The sequence below is a fragment of the Stegodyphus dumicola genome, chromosome 1 (genome assembly GCF_044657685.1).
Source record: "Stegodyphus dumicola isolate Sdum_Otavi_A_Nest chromosome 1, ASM4465768v1".
NCBI lineage: Eukaryota > Metazoa > Arthropoda > Arachnida > Araneae > Eresidae > Stegodyphus > Stegodyphus dumicola.
The window spans coordinates 106,500,788-106,526,803 of NC_140768.1; the positions used below are offsets into that span (position 1 = coordinate 106,500,788).

At 29.6% G+C, this 26,016-nt stretch overlaps 1 protein-coding gene across 5 annotated transcripts in view; it reads right to left on the reverse strand.

The window, feature by feature from the left end:
- The window catches only part of Kdm5 (Lysine demethylase 5), a 172,662-nt gene that overhangs the window by 70,349 nt on the left and 76,297 nt on the right, over nt 1-26,016 (reverse strand). For all 5 annotated transcript variants that reach the window (XM_085818907.1, XM_085818912.1, XM_085818894.1 and 2 more), the window contains 6 exons: nt 14,442-14,665; nt 11,415-11,573; nt 9,559-9,678; nt 1,416-1,571; nt 1,175-1,267; nt 833-921 (listed from right to left, as the gene is read on the reverse strand). In XM_085818907.1, the coding sequence (XP_085675033.1) occupies nt 833-921; nt 1,175-1,267; nt 1,416-1,571; nt 9,559-9,678; nt 11,415-11,573; nt 14,442-14,665 (841 nt within the window). The remainder of the gene's footprint in view (nt 1-832; nt 922-1,174; nt 1,268-1,415; nt 1,572-9,558; nt 9,679-11,414; nt 11,574-14,441; nt 14,666-26,016) is intronic.

The following is a 26,016-nucleotide window of genomic DNA, read 5'->3' on the forward strand; positions in this document are numbered from 1 at the left end:
TTCTATGGGGGAGAAAAGTTTCGCAATAGATTTTGACAAACTAACAGATAAATTTCCAGAAATATGCTATTCACCTACAAAGGCAAAAAAGTTTTACAATTCATTATCGAAAGTAGAAAGTTAACAAATTTAATATCTCACGTCCAGCAAATCAGTGCTTTGTTTGCATGTGTACAAATGTTTTCAATTATGAACCTTAGAAAGAATTATTTCAGAAGATTTATTCGATCCTTAAATAAAATCAGTACATCTGACTTTGGACCTCAATATAAGGAACTTTTAAAAATGAAATCGCAATTCATCTCATTAACATATTCAAGTTGTAATACATGTATATTGTTTTCAAAATTTTAGAAAAATTTAGCTTGGCCCAGCAAACTTTCTTTTTTTTAGATTTTTGGCCTGTGACCGATAAAGTTTGCCCATCCCTGGTATATCATTTCTTTTAAATAAACAGCATTTAAGTACATTCAGACATCTAATTTCCGTATGCTTATCTTTTTCTTATTTTTAAAGTTATTGTTTTTATATGTGGCATGTAATGCGTACCCGTAAATTTCGATCTTATTATTTTTTTTTTTTTAAATTAAAAGTGTGAATTATAAGCCAGAATATATGGTAATATAACATGATAACAATACTATCTTACTTTTAGAGGGTTATGATTTTAATACTAAGTAACCTTTTCTTACATAAATATTGACATATAATTTTAAAACTGAAATTTCACACAAAATTAAATATACTTATTTGTTCACACAAAAGAAACATAAATAAAAAAAATAATTTATATTCATAATAAAAATCAAACAATATAATTTAGGAATATTACCAGTGAAGGTAGTTAATTGAATAGCTCCAATGGTCTTCATTGTGCCAGCAAAAAGTTGCAAAACACATTCCAACATATGTCCAAGGTATCTACATTTAAAGGATTATTACCAGAAAGATTTACAAATAAAAATTCTATTAAATTATTATTAGTAGTAATTATAAATAAAAATTCTAATTAACTATTATTAAAAGTAATTATAAAAAAACTTGATCCTTTTAAGTTAATATATTTTTAAACAAATGAGTATTAATTCTTATATTTTACAAGCATATATGCAAAAAAATAATACAACAACAGATAATATGCACACATACAAAAGGTTGAGCAAAAAATACTTACTTTCATTCCTGAGATATCAGCATTGATATGCTTTAAAACCGATCCCTCAAGAACAGGTAAATTATTTAAATTCCAACCTGATGTCACATATTCCTGTAAGCAGTAATAAAAATACATTTTTTAATGATAATCAAACTTCTCTAAAATGTATTACAGAATAGAAAAACAGCTAATAAAAATTTTTGAATAAATAAAAAACATTATTTTACTATATTTTTATTGAAAGATCGAAAACCTATACCTCATCACCAGGCAACAAGCTTTTTGTTTTCTTATTTGGGAAACCAGATCCATGATCAATTGTATGAAGGTCTGCACCATACTCAACAGTCACATCCTCATCAACAGCATTGACAATCCTCCAAAACTCTTTCTCCACCAAAGAAAATGGGACTTTCTACAATTAAGATATTTAAAGACTTTTTATAGTTAAGATATTTAGATGTGTTCAGAAAAATTCATATTTTATCTTACAAAATTTTGAATATCCCCCCCAAATTATTTACTTCCTGTATTTTTAGGTAGATTTAAGACATAGCTTGGTATCATATAAAATGAACTGTGAACTCAGACCCATATTTTTTTAAATTACATTCCATATTAAAAAACAGTAATGTAAAATATGAAACATAGCTTACAAACAAAATAATAATGTAAAAGATTTTAAATATGAGATACAACTAAAAATCAAAACCAAAATAATAATAATAATAATAATAAATAATTCCTCAAAGAAAGTTATAGGAATAAAATAATTCAAATTATTAATAAAACTTACAACAAAAATAAAATAAGTTTATATAATTTTATGTTTTCATACATAAGTTCATGTTCTCAAAATAATAATGTGAAAAATAAATGAAAATTATTATGTATCATAAAAAATTTCATAAAGATTTGAAGACAACAATTAAAGAAAACATTATTTATGTCAGATTAACAAATAATGTGCCTGTTATAATATTTAAGATACCTGTTGCCAAGGCATATTATATTACTTTCTAAAAAGCCACTAAAAATTCTTAAATTCAGAAAAATGAATTGTTTCACTATTTACAAACAACACCTTGCAAATGCCAGGATACCTTAAAGACCATCATCAAAACAACTAACAATTAAAAGAAAAATTACATGGTTTATCCCCTCCAAAAAAAGTCATTTTTTTTCACACTTTATACAGCTACCATTTCATTTTTGCACTGAACAATAGATCTAGAAAATGTCCCACTATTATTCTTCATACCTTTAAAATTTCTGACAGCATATTATTAAACAGTATGAACTACTATAATATTATTAAATAATAATCTCATCATATTTGTAAGATAAGATTCCAGTATTTTCCCAACTCTGTTATTTGACCCACACTAGTTCATCCGACATAATTTGCATATCAATTACAAAAATATATACTACTGTCTTAAAATCTTTTGCTTCAGATTATCTTCTAGTTATATATCACAAAGTACAAAGAGTTTTCTTAATATTTCATTTACTGCATATAAAAACAAATAATAAACAGAATGATTTAGTCCAGCTTATTCTACACATTCTCATGTTTCGCAATTTCAAAACATTTAATTCTATAAAAACTGCATCATTAATGTATGATTAAAGCTTTATTTTTTGTTATAAAGCAACAGTAATAATCATGAAAATAATTAAATTTAAATATACAGGGTTCGCACACATTTCTGCAAATAGAAATGAAGGGTATCTGCAAATAGAATGTAAAGACCATTAATGGAAAAAATTAAGGACCTATCAACAAATGGGAACCAAATAAATTAAATTAAAGATATCATCTATACCTGAACTTCACTTTTTAATACCATCCTAACAACAAACAAACAAACAAACAAAAAAGAATATAAATAAATAGGATGCATTATAATTACATGATTTAATAAACAATATCTTTAAAAAAATTTGAGAATAAAATTAATTTTGTAAAATTTATCAAGCAGCATTAAATATTTTACACTTATAATAGTTTGACATATTTTAAAAAAAGATCAGTGACATTTAATTTACTTTTTACTAACAGCTTCATGTTGATTTTTTTCTTTTATGTCTCATTTTGTCACGTACTTGCTCAGGCTAGAGATTTAGTAAATAGCAGGCAGATTTTATGTCAATTGGCACAGGTTAAAATGAGAAATAAAACCATAATCAGCAGGATTCATAAAAAAAGACTGAATATTGTAACCGCTGCTGTTTGTCTAAAGAGAAACCTGCTGATTAGAACAAACCTGAAAGGCCTGATAGGCACGGTTGGCAAGTGTTGAAAGTTAGTCAGGCTCTTTGATGCAGTTAGTGTTGTAGCCTCGTGTCGAGTTCCAGGGATTGTAACCCAGATAATATACTTTAAGGTTCCAATAAGTCATTAAAGCACCAGAGGTGATAAGTTGTTTTGTATTATTTTAAGTCTCACTAGATGCAAAGAATAAGTTTACTTGAATTTTTACATTTTTGTGTTTTATCTTGTAACCACAGTGAGTATTAATGAAAGGCAATAACTCACTTAAATATGTAGAGATAATTTTTAAGGGTAAGTAGTTAGTTATAAATAATCAAATTGGGTAGTTTGATAACCTTAGTCATTATGGATTTACATGGCCACTATTAAATTTTATTTTAACAATATTTTTTTAAAAAGCTCTACTAAAATCAAAATCTAATAAAATTTCACAATTTAAAATACATGTAATTTATGATATTGATTCTTAATTATATTAGGATAATTACAGATTAAAAGCTACAAAACATTTCTGTTTTGTAACAACACTCATCTAAATATTTATCCGTCATTTTAATTTGAAGCCTTCCCAAACAATATCAGACAAAGGTTTAAATAAGCCTTAAAAAAGAACCTAGAACATAAAGGCATGTTCTGATGCTAACAAAATTAATTACAACTCACGGTGATGTAATTAAACAAGAACAGTCAAACTCAAACTAAAAATGTGGACTACTAGGTCAAAGATTATGCAATCTAATTTAAATTTAATCTAGCTCAGTAACTCTAATGGGAAATTATAGTAAAGGCTAAAATTATAAACAATTGGGTAATTTACATAATATCATAATACATGTATATGTCATATATCTTTGAAGAATAATTTTCTTTATGTATTCAGTTTCTTTCTTCAACACATTTCCTTTTCATTTTAGAATTTTTGGATTTAATTAAGAATTTCTGCTATTCTAAAAAACACTAAATGAATTTAGAATGAATATAAAAAGCAGCTAATTTTATTTCTTTAGTAATATGAACATTCAACCGAACGACAAAATCTAGAAATGGCACACCGAATAAAAAAATCTAGAAATGGCAAAACTTTTAGAATTTACATCAGGCATTGAAAGCAGAATTTAGAAAGGCAAAGGCAGCAGAATTTAGGATCCCACAGAGATTGCATCAGGTGGGAAAATGCCTAGTGCCAGCTGTACGTATGATGCATTAAGACATATTAGATGAATCTTTTAAATTGTAAGTTTTCAATTTCCTTATTAATAAAAAATCTCTTTCTATGATGCCTGCCCATGTTATAAGATTAGAAGCATTTTTGATATTTTCCATGCTTGTATCTAGTGAAAAGTAAAGAAAATAAAGGGAAGCTATGCATGTTAAGAAAAAGATTCTAGTATCAGAAGAAAAACATTCAAATATGTTTTCATTGTTCTTCCAGATGTTCTCCAAAAGGTAAGAAATTCATTGCAAGCTTTCTGAAAAATACATCCATTACGTGTTTGATACCATGGAGATATTTTTAACTGTCACATATTTCTCGAATCGTGGGTCTATAAATCTTGCCTTCAAATGCTTCTAAATTTTCTAAGCTTCAATGTCTAAAATAATAAAGAAAAATTATCCTTACCAATTCTGTAACAGCAAAATGCCAGAAATATTTTGGGTGAAAAATGGTGGGGGGGGGAAAGTTTAAAATTAATTTTATGGAGAAAACTGATGCATATTTCTGAGACAATTACATGGTAAAAACTCTTACTATGAAAAAATTAAGAAGACATTTTAATTAATTACATAGCTGATTTTGCTTTTGATAAGAGCTGTTTCATAAATTGTGCTTTATAGCATTATACCTTGTTCATATTTCAGATTCAAAATATTGTATAAGTTGCCAAAATGAAACTTTATAACATGACAGCGAAAAATAAAAATGTTTCATTTTAATGTTATTTTTTAAATATAATTTCAATATATTACCATTATTTTAATGAAATTTATCAATTCTACGATGTTTTAAAAAAAATTGTCGAAAAAACCTCAGAATTAAAAATTTTCTATAGAAACTGATCTTAAAATCACCAAAATGTTGATAAGTCGGCAAATTTAGAACTGTTTAATAAAAGAACTCACATCTCTAAAAGCAAAAAATTGTTTAAGAGCTCTTTATTAGAAAAAATAATAACAGAAGACTAGCTATTGCCACCACTGCTGCTTCCTAGAGAGAGACCTGCTAATCAGAACAAACATGAAAGTCTGATGCAGGCACAGTTGGCAAATTTTGAAAGTTAGTTATAGTCTGTCTGTTAATTGTTAGTTACAGTTAATGTCATAGCTTCATGTAGAGTTACTGAGATTGTAAGCCCGTTAACATACTTTAAGGTTCCAATAAACCACTAAAGCCCCAGAGGTGATTAATCGCTTTGTATTATAAGTCTCACTAACTATAAGGAATAAGTTTACATTAATTTTTACATTTTGAGGTGGTATCTTGTGACCACAGCAAGAATTAATACAGGGCAATAACTTGCTTTAACATGCACAGATAACTTTTAAGGGTGAGCAATTAATTACAAATAATTAAATTAGGTAGTTAGGTGCTCTTAGTTATTATAGATTTACAAGGCCACTTTTTAAAATTTTTATTTTATTATTATTTTTTAAATATAGGTTTAAAATGCGCTACTAAAATCACAATTTAATAATATCCCAGACGTGAAAATATATGTAATTTATGACACTGATTCTTAAATGATATTAGACAATTACACATTAAAAGCCACAAAACATTTATGTTTTGTAGGAACAACCCTCAACAAAATATTTAGGCATCTTTTTAGTTTTAAACCTTCGCAGATATTTTGGCCAATTAAAAAAAATTTCCTTCTCTTTAAGCATCATCTAATAATTAGAAATTTGTTTCAATAAGCAAACCACTGTTCCCAATAATTTCTGCATGTTTTATCTTCTAACTTATGAACCTCTTGACTATGTTATTATGAGGTCTTACTTGATCTGTCAAAAGTTAGTCCAAAACCCCTGAGAGATGTGCAGCAAATTATCACTATGTCTGAAAGTAACTATAAAGTGAGATAAAAGAACCTCTTATTTAAAAAGAAATTTGAACTTAAAGGCATGTTATTATCCTAGCAAAATCAACTACAACTTCTGGTGATGTAATTAACAGGAACAGTTAAATGTAAACTAAAAATGTTGACTAATAGTCAAAGACTACACAATTTAATTTGTAACTATGCTAGTTCAGCAACTTTATCATTATTGACAAATTCAAATGTTGGCAGTGTTAACTCTTTGAAAACTGAAGCCTTCGCTAACCTGTATGTTAAGATACTGAACTGCTCGAAATGTTTTTTGAAAGTCACAGTAATTTCCTTACCTACCTATCCATTAATGCACAAAGAAGAGTGAAGATTTCAAATGACATCCTTTCTACTTCTAACAAATAAAGATAAGAAAATAGAAATAAATCCTTTAAGGACAAGCTGTCTTCAATAAACTGATACAATGCATTTGGGGAAACTGCACCTTAGGGGAGGGAAGAAAACAACATCGGAATTTCAGCCGTTTGGGACAGTTGTGGTCGTTTGAATGAAAGACCGTCTGGGCCGTTATGGTCTACAAAGAGTTAAAGCACATATGAATAATTACAAATTTTCAAAGCTGATAGGAACTAATGCAGTGTAAGCACAGACCAGAAACACACACTGTCTTAGAATCCGAAAACTTTGGTTTAAAAAAAATCTAAGTGACCTGCATTCTGGTGAGGAAATGGAAAGGAGAATTTAATTTAAAGGCTGAAATTATAAACAAGTGGTTAATTTACACAATAATAACTGTACATATGTTTGAGGAATAATTTTCTTTCTCTTTCTGTATACAGTTTTTTTCTTCAATATGTTTTCTCTTAATTTTAGAATTTCTGGATTTAATTAAAAATTTCTGTTATTCTAAAAAAAAATTTTGCATTTAGACTAAGGCCGCTAATTTTATTTCTTTAGTTATATAAACATTCAAAATAAATATGAAATGATACATGGTAAGGATCGGTTACAGAGCCTGTGTAGCAGAATTTTTAGAATTTAGTGACCCATACAGCAACAAAACCTACAAATGTCAAAATGTTTATAATTTAGGACAGGCACTGGGCAGTAGAGCTATTTTTACATAGCTATTTTCTTTGCTAAGAACTGTTTCATAAACAGCACTTTGATAGCATTTATTACCTTGTTCATTTTTCAGGTTCAAAATACTGTATAATAAATCGCCAAAATGAATGTTATGTCACTTTATAGTATGACAGTGTTTCATTTTAATGTTATTTCTTAAATACAATTTCAATATATTATCATTATTTTAATGAAATTTACCAATGTTATAATGTTTTAAAAAAAAAAAAAAGTAGTCGAAAAATTCCCAGATCTCCAAATTAAAAATTTTCTATAGAAACTGATCTTAGAAATACCAAAATGTTGATTAAGTCACCAAATTTAGAGCTGTTTAAAAGAATTCACATCCCCCAAAGCAAAAAGTTCTTTCACAACTCTTCATTAGAAAAAATGACATAATATCGAAATATTTATGTTCCACTTCTCGCCCAGAAATTCAAGTAACCCACCATTTATGTCAGAAAAGGAACTAATTATAACCCATGAACCCATTCAAAAAATAACCATATTTGTTACAGATTTGCCAAAAATATTTCTCCAAAATGCTAATTCACACTCAAAATGGCAGTCATAAAAATAGACAGAAATTTCAGATGATTAAAATTAAGAACATTATGCCAATTTTGTCCACAATTAAGGACTTTTAAGGACCAAAAACCGATTCTGAAAAACCTAAGGACTGTTAAGGACCGTACGAACCCTGATTATAGTTATGCAAATAAAAAAATATAATGTACATAAATTATTTCATAAGAATAAATTGAATTTAATTAAAAAATTAAATTTAAATACATTTTTAATTAAATATTCTTTGCGCCATTGCTGCAAGGAATGAAATTTAAATTTAAACAAATTTAAATTTTTAACAAATACGTATAAAAGTAAAAAAGCAAATTTAAATTCTAAAAAAAGAAAAAAGCCAAAATAATTAAAAAAAAAAAAAAAAAGGTACAAACATGTAAAAGATTTAATTCTCGAACTAATCTACAATATCATTTAAATTCAGAAGCATAAGCAAATCAAGTTCAAAATCTATCCATGAAAATAAATCTACTAATTTAATAAATTAAAATTAAATTAAACAATTTTTTAAAAAATGCATATGTGAATGACCGTTGAGTAGGCAGGAGACAGACTTATCAAGGAGAAGTTGCCTCCAAACCTAACTCTCCAATCATTCAATTCGTGTTTCATCATTCATGCAGGAAAGGGTAAAAGTCAAAACCAAAAGTAATTCCAATAAAGTGGTACCCTTAGAAATTAACATTTAAGTATTAACATTTAAGAATTAAAGTTCAAAAAGGAAAATACTAATGAAGTCTTTTGAGAAACAAGCAAGTAAAGTCAAGAATTAAACTTTTTCTTAAAAAATTAAATTTTTAAAAAAATTAATTTTTTATAAAATAATAAAATCTAGAAACCATTGTATTTTAGAAACCCTTGTCTACAGAAACTTCCCCTACACGAATATGCATATCAATAAAAAGAAACTATAAAAGAACTATACATAATCCATATAAACCAATAAGAAACAAAACGAACTAATTCACAATTTTTAAAAAACAAATATATATTTAAAAATATAATTTCATATTTAGAAAATACTTAGATACTATTAAAAAAATACTTAAAGCAAGTAAATAGTAAGTTTTAATTCTAACTTACCTACTATATGAGTGTTGGGGTCTGCAAAAGTGTTGTGAAAGAGAAGTAAGTGTGTTCTTCAAATTATATAGAGGGCGCTTATGTAGGTAAAGTTGAGTGTCAATGCTAACTTGTTATAGTAAAAAATTTTTTTGTAAATATTAACATTAAAAATTAAATTAAATTAAATTAAAAATCCTAAAGGTAGTAATATCAATTATTTAGGGAATTTAAATGTACATAAATTATTTGAATTTATTCCCCCACCCCCAAAAAGTCTACTACTCATTTCTTCTGAAACTTACATGTACAGGCATGTTAAAATAACTGTTCTTGAATTCATCAGCCTTCATACCAAACTCTTGCAATGTATACTCTCGTTGTGCCTGTTCAAAGCCAAAAGCTTCTTGAGGCTTACATACTTCCTGCAATTAAAAAATAATTTATTATTAAATACTAATTTCTTAAATAATTCTTAATAATTTATAGCTATATTTCAAACAATTACTTTTTCTAAACTAATAAAGCTAAAATGTTGCAATACTAATATGCAGTACAAGAAGAAATTTACATAACTTATAACTACATTCTGCTGTAAAAATCAGTAATGCAGAGGACATTTGTTACGAAGGAGAAAAAGCAAAAAGCAGTTAACCTCTGGGTGAGAAGATAGAAGATTTTGCTCAAGGTACAATGAACTAGAATATTTGGTGTACCCAAGAATAAAAATAAAATTTATTTCCATTTAAGGGAAAAAAAATTATTATGCATTGGCCCTTATTATGAATTAAAAAATTGTTTTCAAATAACAGTGATTTATAGTATAATTCCCATATATAAATTACTTTTTCACATAATTTTACTAACTGAAGATTCTTTTTAAGAAATATTAATTGTTTACAAATACAATCAGATAACAGCAAGTCAAATTCTTCTAGGACATTCAGTAAACCAGACTTGAAAGCATATTTGCCATTCTCTTCTAAATATTCATATGATTCAGTTAATAAAATATACTTCTAAAATATTACTGTCTAAAACTTCAAATCATAAAACGTTCCTAAAATAACTGACCAGAATACTAACAAAAAGCTAATAAGATAAAAGTCTTAAAATTTTTACTAAAGTCATATTTTACAAAATGCACTTAGGCATATACCTGTCAACTGCTTTCACGAAGGATTCTCTAATGGAAATTCATGCTATGCACAGGAAAGGCATGAAAATTCCTGCATCTAACGTATTTACTGGAATTGAATCCAAAATGAAGAACTGGTACTCCAGGGTTGTATTTTTTTGTCTTATAGTGGGACAATCAAGAGATTATTTGGAATTATTTATTCAGAAATTATTTGAATGACAAATGGTCCTTAGTTTAATATGTAAAAACTCAATTAGCCTAACTGTGCCTTTCTTTTATTCAAAGGTCCCTTTAACCTTTCGAAATTATCAGAAATATGCTATTTAATGTCTTTACAATACAAAATATTACACCTTTTATATCTGTTCAGGTATGAAATGCACATTTTTATGCTTTTAATTCCCATTCTCCTTTTCAATGATACCAAATTAAACTTTCCTACAAATGAATATTTATTTTTTAAATTTTTCCCAAAGCAAAAAATATTTTGAAAAAGACTGAAGTATCAATGGAAAACATACATTTAGTACATTCTGACATGCTAATTACACTGCTAAAATGAAAAATTATGCATTTTTTATAACAATTTACAATTAACAGAGACAAATATTATTCAGAATACTAATTAATAAAATATTAGTAAAATCTCGTTGAATTACAATTGTCAGAATTATATCAAATGGATTTAATTTATATCAGATATTTAATTAGGTAATATAATGCATAATAAGACTAACTCGCGCTATTTAAAGCTTTAACTAAGTTTTTTTTATTTTGGAGAACTATTTTTTTTTTAATTTTATTTTATTTATTTATTTTTTTTTTTTAATTTAGAGATTTTTGTTTTAACAGTATTTTCATACTGGAGGAGATGCAGAAATAACATATTTATATAAAGCTATTAATTTTTAATGCAAAGAGCTAGATTCTGAACTGACGTAAAATAGTAGTTTACTACACTCAAAATGGCAGAGAAATGGTTAAGCCAGCCTTGAGAACAATGCTGTACAGATTGATTACCTGAGCAACACAACGAGGGCATCTCCAGTCACCTTTAGGTATTTCATTCAGAGGAGGTATTAAGCAGAAAGTATGATAACTGTCATCGCATCCGTCACAAAGAAGCATACTAGCTTCCTCGTCTCCACGGTTGCAAATATTGCACACTATTTGATCAATCTGGAAAATATTAATAATGCAGTTTACAACAAAGGCCAGAAAAAGAAAAAAAGAATATTAATATTATAAGAATTTTTAGAATTTTGTATCATTTGGCATTTAATAGCATTTCATGCATTAAATATTATATTTAGCAATATGTGCTGCATTAAAATTTCCATGCTGCGTTATAAAGCGAAAGTAGACACAGTTCTTAAGCAAAGGTTAAACTTTAATCCAATATTTTGAGCTGTCAACCATAAATGTGCTATAATTATCACATATACTTTTTTTTTAGTTTTAGGTTAATCAGAAAGGCTTCTATCATGAAGGCATTCATCCATTTCAATTTACGAAAGGCTGCATAAAATTACCTAACATTGACATTAATTACTCAAAATCCAAACCACTGTATCCTAAGATAACAGATATTCAGCAAAGTATGCTGCCAACTGCAAAATGTTTGAAATCACTGCTTTAATCTGCTAAAGTTAGCAGATTAACTCAAAAGATCCACAGAAACAAAATTTTTATTGGCATGAGCATTAGCAAATGAATCCAGTAAAGATATACAGAATGCTTTTATCATGAAGTTTTATCACTATTTACTTCATGAATACAGTTACAATTAGAATTATAGCAAATTTTTGCATTTTTTTTATTTCATTACCATCTGAATAAAAAAACGTATAATGAAAGTCAAAAAGCTATATATTTTTTAAGGTACCTTAATCTGGTTCCACAGACTTTCATTAAAGAATTAATTTGTATTACATAGTCATAAATCTTATCTCCAGAATGTCACAAAGTAATAATAAATTGGTTACTCAAAATTTTTGGTTTAATTGTCTTTATTTTACACAGTTTCCAAATCATAAAACCTAAAAAAATTATATATGCCTTAAAACATCTATTATCATATAAAACATGTTTTCCTAAATTGTTAATACGAATAAGGGTACTGTTCTGTTATTGGGGGCAGATTCAGATATCACCAAAAGCTGATGATATGGCGAAAAATTCAAAGTATAAAAATAATCTCCAAAATATTTACGATAAGGTTAAGTGAAGCAAAATTCAAAGGCAAAAAATAATATAACAGATATCTGTAAAATTAGAAACTTTTAATGCAAAATTAAACAACTTCCCAAAGAAATCAGCGGCGGAAGGGGGGACCCTCGGTTAGCAAGCTAAGATTAATATGAAGTCATAAGACTGGGTATATCATTCTGTCTGAAAACAACATTTGCAGTTATGCATAGCAACTAAAAATGTTTTTTTTTTTTTTTTTTTTCTTGGCAAATCCCGCTGTACACCCACTGGAGAAGACCAGCATTATTTTGTGATGTGAAAACAGACTTTCGTGAATTTCGATAATATTATCATTTTAATACAGTAGAAGTCCAGAAATCCACAAAGTTTGGGACCAGAGGTTGTGCAGATTTTAGAATTTCAGGACAGAAAAGATAAATCATAATATTCAGACTAAAAGTGCAAAATAAATAAAGCGTATTAGATACATTTAATTAAATTATTATACACATTATTGCAATAACTTATTATATGCATTAAATTATTATTACTTGTATAAATTGATTATATTATTCATTGTATTATATGTACACAGAATAGAGGTTTGCTGATTTCACCTCATGCAAAGAAACCAGTGTTAGAATCATTGTTGCTGTAAAATTTCAACAGCTTTTTTTTTATTTTTCCGTATATCATACACAATTGTGTCGCAATTCCATATCATTCAGCTATAAATTGAGGAGTAGCACCTGCCTCCATCTTTTGCAGAATTTGCACTTTTTGTGTTACCATCAATGCTATGTGTTTTTGAACGTTGCAAGCAGTAAAATCATGAGTGCGTTTTTTATCTGTCATTGTATTAAAAAGGGCTGAAATTTAAAATATTCTTAATTTATTTAAAAAATATCAGGATAAAAAAAAAGGCAGCACTAAACAATCTCGTGAAATAACAAAGCTCAGAAAATACAACAACGTGAATCATAAACTTAAACGAAGAGTTGAGTGAATCGTCTGCTTTTTTACCTCGATGCAGAGATTAGAGGGAAAAACTTTTATTTTTTTTAACTTTTTTTATGTCAATAATTTGGTATTTCCATTATGAATTATTATTATTTGGTAATTATGACATCATTATTCGGTAAGTATCTTTTCTTCGATATTTCGTACTCAGTGTTGCGGTTTCTGGAACCTATAAAACTGAATGTTTATATTTTGAGAAGCAACGCGGATTTCAGGAGTTGGCAGATTTTCGGTATTTGACTGCATTACAAATATTGCCGACTATTTTAAATGGCAGTCTAGATGGCCAAAGACTTCCCTTATGTAACTATTCCAATCAACAACAGTGCAGTGATTCATATCAAGTTGATACTGACCAAATTCAAAGGAAGTAAATTCTCATATCCATGGTAAAGACAGTAAACCACGATAAAAACACAGTTTTTTAATTTCACTAACTGCTAATTCTACTGATGGAATTCTTAACATGCCACCATATTAAAAATGGCTCTTGCCTATTGCAGCTTGGTGAAAAATTATGTCAATGATTTCTCAAATGCTCTCCAAATTCAGCAACAAATCTGCAACTTTTCAAGGGAAATGCAGATAATCAGAGAGTATTAAAAGAATTCTAATATTACCAACAACAAATAAAGTTTTCATGTGACACTTAAAATGTACAGATGCATTAATAAATTGATTCACTTTAAATGCTGCTTCATTTCCAAAAGAATGTACAACATTTCCTAAAGCATTGTTAATAAGATTAATTAAAATATGGTTTAAACAAAAAGTTTTTAAACAAGCAGTGATCAAAATATAGATTGGACTATACTGAGAAATACGTGTCCAACATACAGGTGTCTTTCCTTTAGGTCTATCTTTGCGCTTTAAAATTGCCCCAAGTTTTGCAGCTTCAACAGCACCCATAGTTCGAGTTTCTTTCAAAAAATTGCCAGATAGCTTGTTGCCAAATCCCATCTTCAGATCTTTAGCACCAAGACCCATTTTTAAATCTTTGAAGCATTCAATGTGATTTTCCTTTAAAAATGCTTTAGATTCTTCTTCAAATTCATATTTTCCTGGAAAAAAACAAATGAATGATTTATCAAAAATAAGATGCTTGTTAAAATCAAGCTGCATTTAATATACAGGTGGCTATACTGCATTCTTCAAATGAATAATAAAAACATGAAGATACTTAAATAAGGTTAAAAAGGGGTTTCATTGAGGAATTATAATCTCAACTCCTACAGTACAAAGTCTTTAATCCGGACTCGGCAGGACTTCGTCGATTCCAGATTATTGGTTTTTCTGGATTATAGATCATCAATTTAAATCTGGTAATATGGCATGCAGAAATTATAAAATTATAAATATGAAACCGTAATTTATGAAACAAAGAGCAATTATTATCTAAAGGATATCAAAATTTACAACAAAAAAAAAAAAAAAAAAAAAGCTTAATATTTATTTGTTTACTTTATTAAACATTTCTTTCAATGTAAGTTGTTTAAGTTGCTTCATTTTATGTGCTAATACTTTCTCCTTAATTCTATAAACAGACATAATTTCTTGTTCAGTTACAAAGTTCCACTGTTCAAGTCCTGTAATTACTGTGCCGAGAACCCCGACTAACTTGTCAATTGAAATTTTTTCATTTTCACTAATCTCTCTGTCACTTTCTTCATGCCTTTATCCATTTTTTGCAGCAATTCCACTTTTTGTTTGATGAACATCGTAACATGCTTTCGCTTTGTAGATCCTTTGGCAGCTTCAGAATCGGAAACTCTTTTTGACATAATCGAAAGTTCAAGCTTAGTTTTTATAAAATTGCTCTAACAGTCTGAACAACGCAATCTGCAACTTTAACTGAAATAGATAATTAGATAATTTTAGCCTAGCTTATACCGTCCTTTATACATTAAACGCGCATGCGTAAACGTATTATGTGTATTCATAAACGCTATGCATGCGCAGAAAGTTTGTAGCTTCGAGGTCCAGATTAAAGATCATTCTGGATTATGGACGTCCAAATTAAAGACTGTGCACTGTATTACTTCAAGCTGAAAAAGGCAGACTATCAGTTTCTCCCCCTTCTTTCTTAAAATTTTCATTAAATTGCAAATTTTAATTAAAATAATATTCTTATTTTAATTTCCTAAAATTTTAATTTTTAAATTAAAAAAGAACTTTTTTAAAATTCTTTTTTATTTTAACTTTATCAATGTTTATGGATAAATTTAAAAATTGATATAACTGATTACATTACTGAATATTTGCTCAATATTTTATCTTAAAATTAATACATGCCTTGGAAAAATATTGCAAATTTTACTCTAATTTGAGTGATACATTTCACTTATAGCACTTTTTGTATACTTTACAAGATTTCAAAATTTCAGCATTTTGAAAATATTTGATAATTTTAAAAACACAAATTAAAAAATAAAATTTGCAATATTTGCTATTATCAATAAAGAAATAACAAAATTAAAAATTTTTACCAAAACTTAGTAATGTATAACCTTAAATTATATAAAACTTTCAGAAAAATATAATAATCTATATAGAAAAATATAATAATCTATATATTTATATAATGTATAAATCTGAAAAGATTTATACTTCCAATGCATATTTTACATATATACATAAAATGCATCATAAATTTTAATATTGAATACTTTTCACTATTCTTCTACTCTTTCAATTAAAAGGATTTATACCATTGCATGTATACAGGTTCATAATAGACTGAATGCACACAGGTCAGATGATAGGCTTATAAAATTTAGAGTTCTGGAATGTTCCACAGAAATACTCAAACAGGTGTTCACTGTAGTTACACTTCAAACTACTAAGAATGTTAAACACAACACAATGTAAACCACATCTAAAGAGGAATCTAACCTGAAGAAATCTCAGTATTCTGAACTTATGCTGAACTAACAACCTGAAACAACAACTAAGAGCATCTATTTTAAGTTAGCTTTTTCTGTTTTCTTTTTAAACTTATTTCCTATTATTTCCTGTCGACCAACCTTGATTTGTTTATACTGCCTTATTTAATGTACTGTTTTTACTTTTTCTATCGGTCACTCTGTTAATTGTTCATAATTATAATTATTGCACTATTTAGCTGATTATGGCCGAGTTATACCTGTATTTTAACTATCCACAATGATAAATTATTGTTCCTGTTGGATGCCTATTAACAATACTTAAATTATAACCATCCATCTATAACTCTTTACATGTGAAACTGAAACTATTCTCCTCATCCGCATTGCAGGCTTCTTCCATCACAGCACCATTAACTCGTCCAGAATTTCTTTTAAATCTCCCAGCACTCATCTTCAGCATAATACGTACCAAAGTGTGTTATGTGGACTTTTGAAAAAGCTGGAACACATCAGTTCACTTCCCCCTTACCCAAATATAAGACTGGGAAGCCTGCAATTCAGGAACTTTTGTAACAAAGTTAATTCCATTAGCGGGACTACCAGGCCAATATGCTAACTAAGCCAGTGGATCGGCTGCCTAGTGGTAGAAAGAATGAATGTTACATCTAAAATCAGTTACAGTTATTCAATTACAATACCTATTACAGTAATACAGGGACCAGATCAAAATGTCATCACGTGTTGTGACGTTTGGCAACAAAAATTAGTTGCCAAAATTGCTGCCAGCTTGCTAACATCTTGTCAAATTTTACTCAATGTTAAACAGACTTGTCCCCGTATTCTTATTTTTCTAACAGAGCATCCTACCTCAACTGTGACATTATTTGAAAAACACAATTTCATGATTACAAATTGCCCATATATTTATAAAGTTCATAACAATACTCATTCATTGCTCATCCTGTATATATGCTACATATATTAATTCTCATATTATTAGCTACAGGATTTAAGCTTCAGTACTTTATCTTACAAGTAAAACATTTTTTAAAGCTTAAAAAAAAAAAAAAAAAAAAAAAAAAAAACTGCACTGCTGTTTCTCATGCACGAAATAACCACAATGCCTTTAATTGAATTTAAAACTGACATATTATTTATCAACAACAACATTAATGTAAAAAAGGGGCCAAGTTCAGGAGAAATGACATTCGGTGTAGTTGGTGTCACCGACAAGATGCAGACCGACAAGAGTTGAGATCTAACGGATGGGAAGTTCCATAGCAGTTCCTTTAATCACAGTTGTAGGAATGTACAACATTCTTAAATTCATTTAAAAAACAAATCATTACTTTCTTTGATACTGTATTTCTAAATTGGCAAATTTTAATTGCCAATATTACATTAAAAAATATGATTTCTCCAATTAGGAATTAACTTGCCAAATTAGAAATCTGATATCAAAGAAAGTAATAATTTGTTTTTTAAATGAATTGAAGAATATGGTACATTCCTATAGCTATAATTAAAGGAACTGCTATAGAACTTGTCATCCATTAGATCTTAATTCTTTTGTTAGTGACATCAACTATGCTGAATGTCATTTCTTCCAAACTTGGCCCTTTTCTCGGATTTATGTTCTTATGATATCATTAATTTTTGAAAAGTTAAAGTTAAGGTTATATTCTTATTTAGACACTTAAATGAAAAAGCACCTAAACAAATACATGACCTTTAATTTTTTTTTTCCTTGCATTTACATTGCACTGGTTTATTTTTATTAGCAATTTCTATATTTTCCATAACGGTGAAAACGTGTTTACGCTGTGTTGGTTTCTTTTCATTAGCAATCTCTTCATTATTAAACTGACGACATTCCCCATGAGTATTATTTCATTTAACCTCAATAATAATGTAGTTTTTTGAAGTTTTAGATTTTTAAAAGGGATGTAAACAATAAATTTAAACAGCTATTTTTAATTATTAAACATTATAAATGCTAAGATGTATTATAATGTTAAGATAAATGTTCAAATTTTATTTTAAAGTATAGATTCCCGTTTCCTATTTTTCCTTTCTTTCCTTTTTTGCACCCGGCATCTGGCAGAACACCAATGCTTTTATCGTTTGAAAACTGTTTACATTCTTTTTGTAATATCGTGGTAGTTAGGCTTGAACCCACTACCAAAATGAAAAAAAGAGCCAGTTCTGCAATCGGCATTTATAATAGATGAAATGATAGCACAGTCTGTGCTATCACTTCATCTATTATAAATAAGTTTTTATTCTTCACTTTTGGCAAAGATGATCGGCATCTGAGTGGCGTGGAAAATGGCAATCGGTGTAACGTCATCTATTGGTGATGTTGTCAAATGCTCGTTATGAGTATTATTTGGTTTAACCTTGATAATAATATAGTTTTTTGAAGTTTTTAGATTTTTTCCTTTGATGCCCAATGACGCACCTTGATGCCAAATTTCAAGTATCTACGTCATTTAGAAGTGGTCTAGGTTTTTATCAGTCAATGAGTAATAAAAATGACACTTTTCAGACTTGATAATTCCATAACTATAAGAAGTAGAAAATGAAATTTGGGAATATATGTGTTCAAGGAAGCTCTATTAAACACACACAATTGTAAGTTTGTAGGCCTAACAGCTTTTGAGTAATGGGTATGTCGAAAGTAGCTCAAAATGGTTCGTGGAAGATACACATGGCCGGTGTCTCGCTGTTTTCTTTTCATCTGTTCCGAACTTGGCTGACTCACTGCCATGTGTCTAAATCCCCTTACAGGAGGGAGACGATACTAAGAATTATTTTGCTCTGCTAAAATAGTTCAATATTGTCACAGTTATGATGTATAACAAAAAGACATGAAAATCATATATCCACATAAACTAAATTACCCTCATAAAATATACAACTAACTAATACCCATTAAAAAAAATAAAAAGCAATAAACAAGTCTCTATTAAAAACAATTCCCCATCTATGTTGCTATTTCTCTATTAGATTATGAATTAAAGCAAAACTTCTTATTAACCCATTAACCGCCAAAACTACAAGGAATGTTTCTTTTCTCATGAAAATAATAACAAATATTAAATTAAGCATTTATAACATAAATTTACATTGAAAATTAAAAAAAAAAAAAAGCTCTTACTTGTGGAAAAAGTGAGTGTTGTGTTCGCACAACGTCAGCGGAATAAGACTATGGATGTTTAGTGAGTAGGATTGTACTCGTGTCAGGGTTGCCACTCAAACAGGAGAATGAAATTCCCTGATTTTTCCAGGTTTTCCAGGTGCGTATCAAGAAAATTCCAGCCTATCCGCGTAATGTACATTGGCTACGCTAAGAGGTAAATTATGGTATTACTTGTATTGTGTAGCAAATTCACTTAATTATTCAATAAATCCCAGAGGACATTTATTCTTAATTATTCTTAGTATACTTTGTTTGATAATTTTGTTTACTTTTCCACTTAAGAAACTTAATAAAATTTAAGATATATACATTGGATAACAAATGTATGTTTTATTTAATTATTACTCATAATCATCACCAGTTCAACACGAGGCTAATCCGGTCCTTATAAATCACAACGCAATGCTAAATAGTTAGGTTAGATTTTAGGTAGATTTAATTTGTGTGAGGTATGTTCTTAAAAAGCACCTTAACACTTGAAAACACGAATATAATTATAATAGTTGTTGTTTTCTCCATTGAAGATTGAGATTAGAATTTTCCCAATCTGGAATAAAATAAGACTTTTTTTGCAGACATTCTGCAGCTAAACAAAACAAAGAAATCTGTTTTAATAAATTGAGGTATTTTATATTTAGTTCGCAGCATACATAAGAAAAAAATATGTGCATTAAATTTCGTGATGGTATGTCATCATACTGCTAGAATTAATTTTAAGTTTATGCCAGAGAAAATTTCCTGAAATTTAGATATATTATTTACTAATAATTAATAAATTTAGAGGGAAGAAGCATCATTAAATTATATGAATAACATAAAAATAAAGATAATTACTTAAAAATTGAATTATAATAATCAACGATATTTTAGCGAATATAGTTATATTACATGGTTAGCCTAGATGACAGATTACTATTTTTTATTTTACTGCAAAATGACAAGGTATTTATTAAAAAGAAAAGTTTAAAAAGATTTTGCGGTAAAATTCTAGTATACGGTAAGGCTTTGGCATGATTTTGAAAATTGTCGCCAAGACCAAAATGACCCATTTACTGGGCATCATGATGTCGCCAAATCCATACATGGAGATTATTTTAACCAAAAAACGTCTATGCAAAGAATCTCTAATTCTTTGGTCTATGTAAAGAAGAAAATTTTCCATACAAGTAAAATGCTATTACGCCGCTAGAATGCGGAGGGAAAACTTGCCAAGGGATTTGGCGACGGAACCTGGCGGCCAGAATTTCCCTTTCCGCGATGTGTACTGGAAATTGAGAAACGTGTTAAGAAGAAACGTTCTTTGACAAAAAGAAAGCTACGAAAATCCGTTTTTAAATTATTGCGAAAAATCCAAGAAGAAACGTTTTATCAAAGGACGTTTCTTCTTGGATTTTTCGCAATAATTTTAAAAACGGATTTTCGTACTTTTTTTTCCCCCTGAAAACTACTAACCTATGAATTAATTTACTTGCGCCAAAAAATATTTTCTTTTAATTTAGAGTTTAACTACTTGCGCTAAGACTAAACTTCACAGTTGTGGTGCCGCGCGCTACAATATAGCAAGTGGTAAAGTGTCTCATTTACGCCGCTCCGCATCTGCGAGTGCAATCCAGAGCTGTAACTCGAGAAATAAACAATCTCGTTGTTAGGCGACGTGTGCACCATGTTATTTTCATTTTTGCGATAAATGCTTATCGACGTGGTGTTCACGTTGCTCGCAGTTTGAGACAAAAACATCTCAATGTGCGTGGCACGTCTTTTTAGCGCAAGTGGTTAAAGAAATTTTAAAGGATATTCATTTAATGAACTCTTGATAACGTGACCTTCGAACTTCGACACCGGTTTCCAGCTTTGGCGGCAGATATATCACGCATGCACAGCTGTTTCCTTCTATGATGGAACGGAGCCACGTCTGTTGCAGAGAGGTTTTCCTTCTTTACAATACATATTCTTTGATTCTAACCTCCATGGTACCGTATACTAAGATTAAACCCATTTTGTTTTATACAAGAACAGGTACTTTCTTTAGTTCATGCACTGCACATGCGATTCTCGAGAATACTGGAAACCAAAAGTTGCGGGAAACTTGCTTTGCCTTTCTAAAAGGCAATCAAATTGGAGCTGCGAAAATTGGCTCTATACCAGCAGACACTCACGTGATAGGCAATTCGCCAAAAAAGTTATCTCTTCCGACGTCGGCGCAAAAATCGCTTTTTTTGGCGGGATCATTGTATGAACTTCCCTGACTTTTCCAGATTTTGACAAAAATACTTAAATTCCCTGACTTTTCCCTGAATTTTTTGGTCAATTTTCGAATTCCCTGACTTTTCCCGGTTCTCCAGGTAGCGTGGCAACCCTGTCATGTGATGTTTCTTTTGAATGGAGCGCAGGATTACTTTTTAGCTGCACAACGTTTTATAAATCTACAAATCACTTTACTTGCAATTAATTTAAAATATACATTGAATTTTTTTTACAAATACAGATTATTTCAACTGAAAGATTCAAGCATGAAAAGCTTGATTACAATCATGATGTAAAGCTACATTACATACTTTGTATCTGTAAACAGAACAAAGTCTTTTGTTATCAACGGACTTTACGATAAAATGTCTACCATCTCCATGCAATGGTTTTTTAATGCTGAATTTAGTAGGTTTTCCTGTTGCTGATCTATTTCTGGCTAATTCTACACACTCAATAGCAGTTTGCAAAAGGAATAATGCATTCTCGTGTCTGAAATCTAAAAGAGACTTTATATTTCCAGTATTAAAAAGTGGTGATATTTAGTAAGTTTAGATACGGTCTCAATTTGACTATTGTCAAATGCAAATTCTTCTTCATATTCCTGTATTGCAAACATAATATCGATTCTCGTACAACAGGAACAGAAATGTCCTTATCAAAAGACCAATACATTTTTTCTTGAGGTAAAGAATGATATCCTGTAAGCAATAATGTTCCAATAAATCTTCTTCTTCTTCAACGAGAAGAGAGTAAATGTTTAAACCAAAAAGAAAATCGAAAATCTGCGCACTAGTTTTACCTTGTATTTTGTCTTTTATAATTTCTCTTCTATCTCTTTCTTCATGTTCTTCCTGAGACATAACTAACAGTTCCTTTTTTATCCACTTCAAGATTTCAGTCTTCTACTTTTTAAACTTTTTAGTATGATTATAACTGCTTTTAGAAGGCTGAAACTTACTTCTTACGTGAATTTCAACTTCCCCAGCAGTATCATTTGGTAAAATATCATTATCATTATTTAAAACATTTCCCATTCCCCCCTTTTTTTTGTCATTAGCTTCCACAATTTCTGGGGGAACAACAACAATATCAGTTTCATTCTGGTCATTATTAACATTATCATCATTTATTTCTTCATCAAAAAATCTTTGAAGGGCTTGTTCTAATGTAGGATGCCTCGTTCTAGGCATTTTTAAATAACCAGAACATGAACCAGAACAGCGAAAGGAATGAGTGAAAAAGGAGATTGACTACCCGTTTCCTGCTGACGTTGCGTCAGCGCAACACCTGTTTTCCCTTCCTTCCCTACAAAAATATAAACATCTGGCTAATGTAATGCTCCGATAAATGGTGACCTTGACTAAAAATAGATCACTCATAAAGACAGCGACTCTTTCGTTAAATATTTTCAGCAAAAATACCCGGTCGAAAATTTTGCTTAAAGTATGAGATTAATTATTATAAACAAAATGATTGTTGAAGGCAAATACTTTTTTGCAGAAAGAATCTTCATAATATTACCTACACAAAATCATCTGCTGGTATAAAATATCATAGGTAGTTATATTTATATACACATTTATTTTGACCGTCGCGTCAATGCAACACCAGCGGCTAATGAGTTAAACCATGTAACAATAATGAGTTTCTAATTAAAGACACATAAAAAATTTTGGAAGGATCTAGGGAAGGGTAAAAATGTAAACTGTATTTTCAGTGTCATAGTATTTTACTGTAAGCAGTTGCTGAAGCTCTATTTCAGCGAGATAAACAAAAGGACTCTTGCAGCTTATTTGCTCTTTTCCGAGGGGGGGGGGGGACATTTTCAGTGCACAAAATATTTTAAGGCTTACACGGACTTTGATCTTTGTTAACAGTTCCTAGGACTTCTAGGGAATGTTAATACAGATTAATGTCTCACTTACAAATTAAGTAATTAATTAATCTACTCCCACTTTAAGCACCTCTATGTTTCCATGGCAGATGGAATACATTGACTAGGATTTTGAAGGCACAGATGCCAACCTTGAAATATGAAAAAACAGGAGACTCTCAAGCAATACCCTAGATCTTCCTGAATAATTTTCTGCTGTATAACACCACCATTTCAAAAAAATCACAAATTGACTCAAATTCCCTTTTTAATGCATGATTTTGGTTAAACTATTTATAATATGATCCTGATGTAAAATATATTAATACTTAATTAAATATTCTAAATTTGGTTAATTCTATTTTAGAATTTTCTTAACTTTTACACTGAGAATATCTCCAGTAAAAGTTTTTATTTATCAAAGTACATTTAACTCCTTGAGGACCAGCGCACAGAGAACAAAGCTCAGTCACAGGAACAAACCCCCAGAAATGGAACATCGCCACTTGTCCATGCATTTTCAGCAGTTATGCCTACTTTTACAAAAAATTCATATAAAATCAGCATTTTAATATACAGTGGTACCTCGACATACGAGTTTAATTCGTTCCGTAACCTTGCTCATATGTCAAATTGCTCGTACCTCAAAAGCAATTTTCCCCATTGAAATTAATTGAAATGCCATTAATCCGTTCCAGCTCCCAAAACACCACCTCAGTTGTTTTTGTTAAGTGTTTTTGAATAAGAAAAATGTATTTACAAGAGGAAACATTTATTTATAAATAATAAATACATATTCTATAAAAAACATAATTAAAAGGAAACGTGAAGTGCTTACGGAAGCGCTTAATTTTCGTCACTGGTCTTCGCTTTTTTTGTCACGCTTTGCTCATTTTCACATGCAGATCATTTAAAAAACTGTCCAAGGAGGTTTGTTTCTTCCTTCCTTTCAGGATATTGCGGAAATGAGTTAGGTAAGTTTCGTTGAACAACTCTGATGCACGACCAGTTGCAACTTTTTCGGGGTGATTTTTATCCACGAACTCTACAACTTTCTCCCACATTCCCAAGATCTCCTTTATATCTTTTGTAGGTATAACCCTCCTCCATCTCTGGCTCCTCTTCAAAAGTAATTTTTCATTGAACCACCGTATGCTGCTGCAAATGTAGATCGTGTAACTCCTTGGTTGTCATCTCCTGAGACTGTTACTCGATGAGTTCGTTCACCTCTCTCTCATCCACCTCCAGACCCATGGATTTCCCCAAAGAAACAATCTCCTCTACCACTGACACTTCGGGTTTCAATCCTTCAAAGGCCCTTTCAGCTACAGCTTCAAGCCCCAGCTTCTTCCATGCAGAGGTTAAGGTCCATTAGGTTGTTTAGGTAGAAAGTGTTAGATGCTGCACACGACCCCAACATGTGTGCACATGCTGCGGTCAAGTGCAGTGGTGTAGTGTGCGATTCCTCGTGTCTCAAATCTCGTTCTCATCTCAAAGCAAAATATCGCTAGCTCGGCGGCTCGTATCTCAAAACACTCGTATATAGAGGTACCACTGTAATGACCTCAATGTCTGAAGTTATGTACTTAATATACTATTTCTTAATATGTATTAATATAAAGAATATCACAGTAATACAATTAAATGAAAATGCAAAATACTAAAATAACTATATGCACGAAACCAAATACTATACACATGAAGCAAAATTGCAAATGCAAAATATAAAAGAAAATTAAGTAATAATTATCTGTAGGTAATTAAATTCCAATTTAATAATTTTATTATGTGTGGAATAATTCAACATTAGGATCAACACATAGGGCAATGGTGTCTTTTTTCTATGAGCAAGTAAGATACATCACACATCGGGAAAGCTAATGCCCTTTTCCTTCTATAATAGTGCTGTGAAGTTACTTTTTAATTAACAAAGAAAGTCTATGTTAATTTTTAAAATAAATATAAAAAAATCTTAAAGGTTTCAGATTTTAAATTATGTTCAAAGGGGCATTTTTTTAACGTTTTGTGTGTTATCTTTATTTATTAAATATCATATTCTACATACTCAAACTATAAAACTCAGTTCAACAGCAATATCGCAAATTAATTCTTAAATGTGCATATCTTTAGAATTTCCGATACACGGTTTCACGCACTGGAGATAAAAAGGTCCCCCCCCCATAGAGTGTTGCTATTGCTCACTTT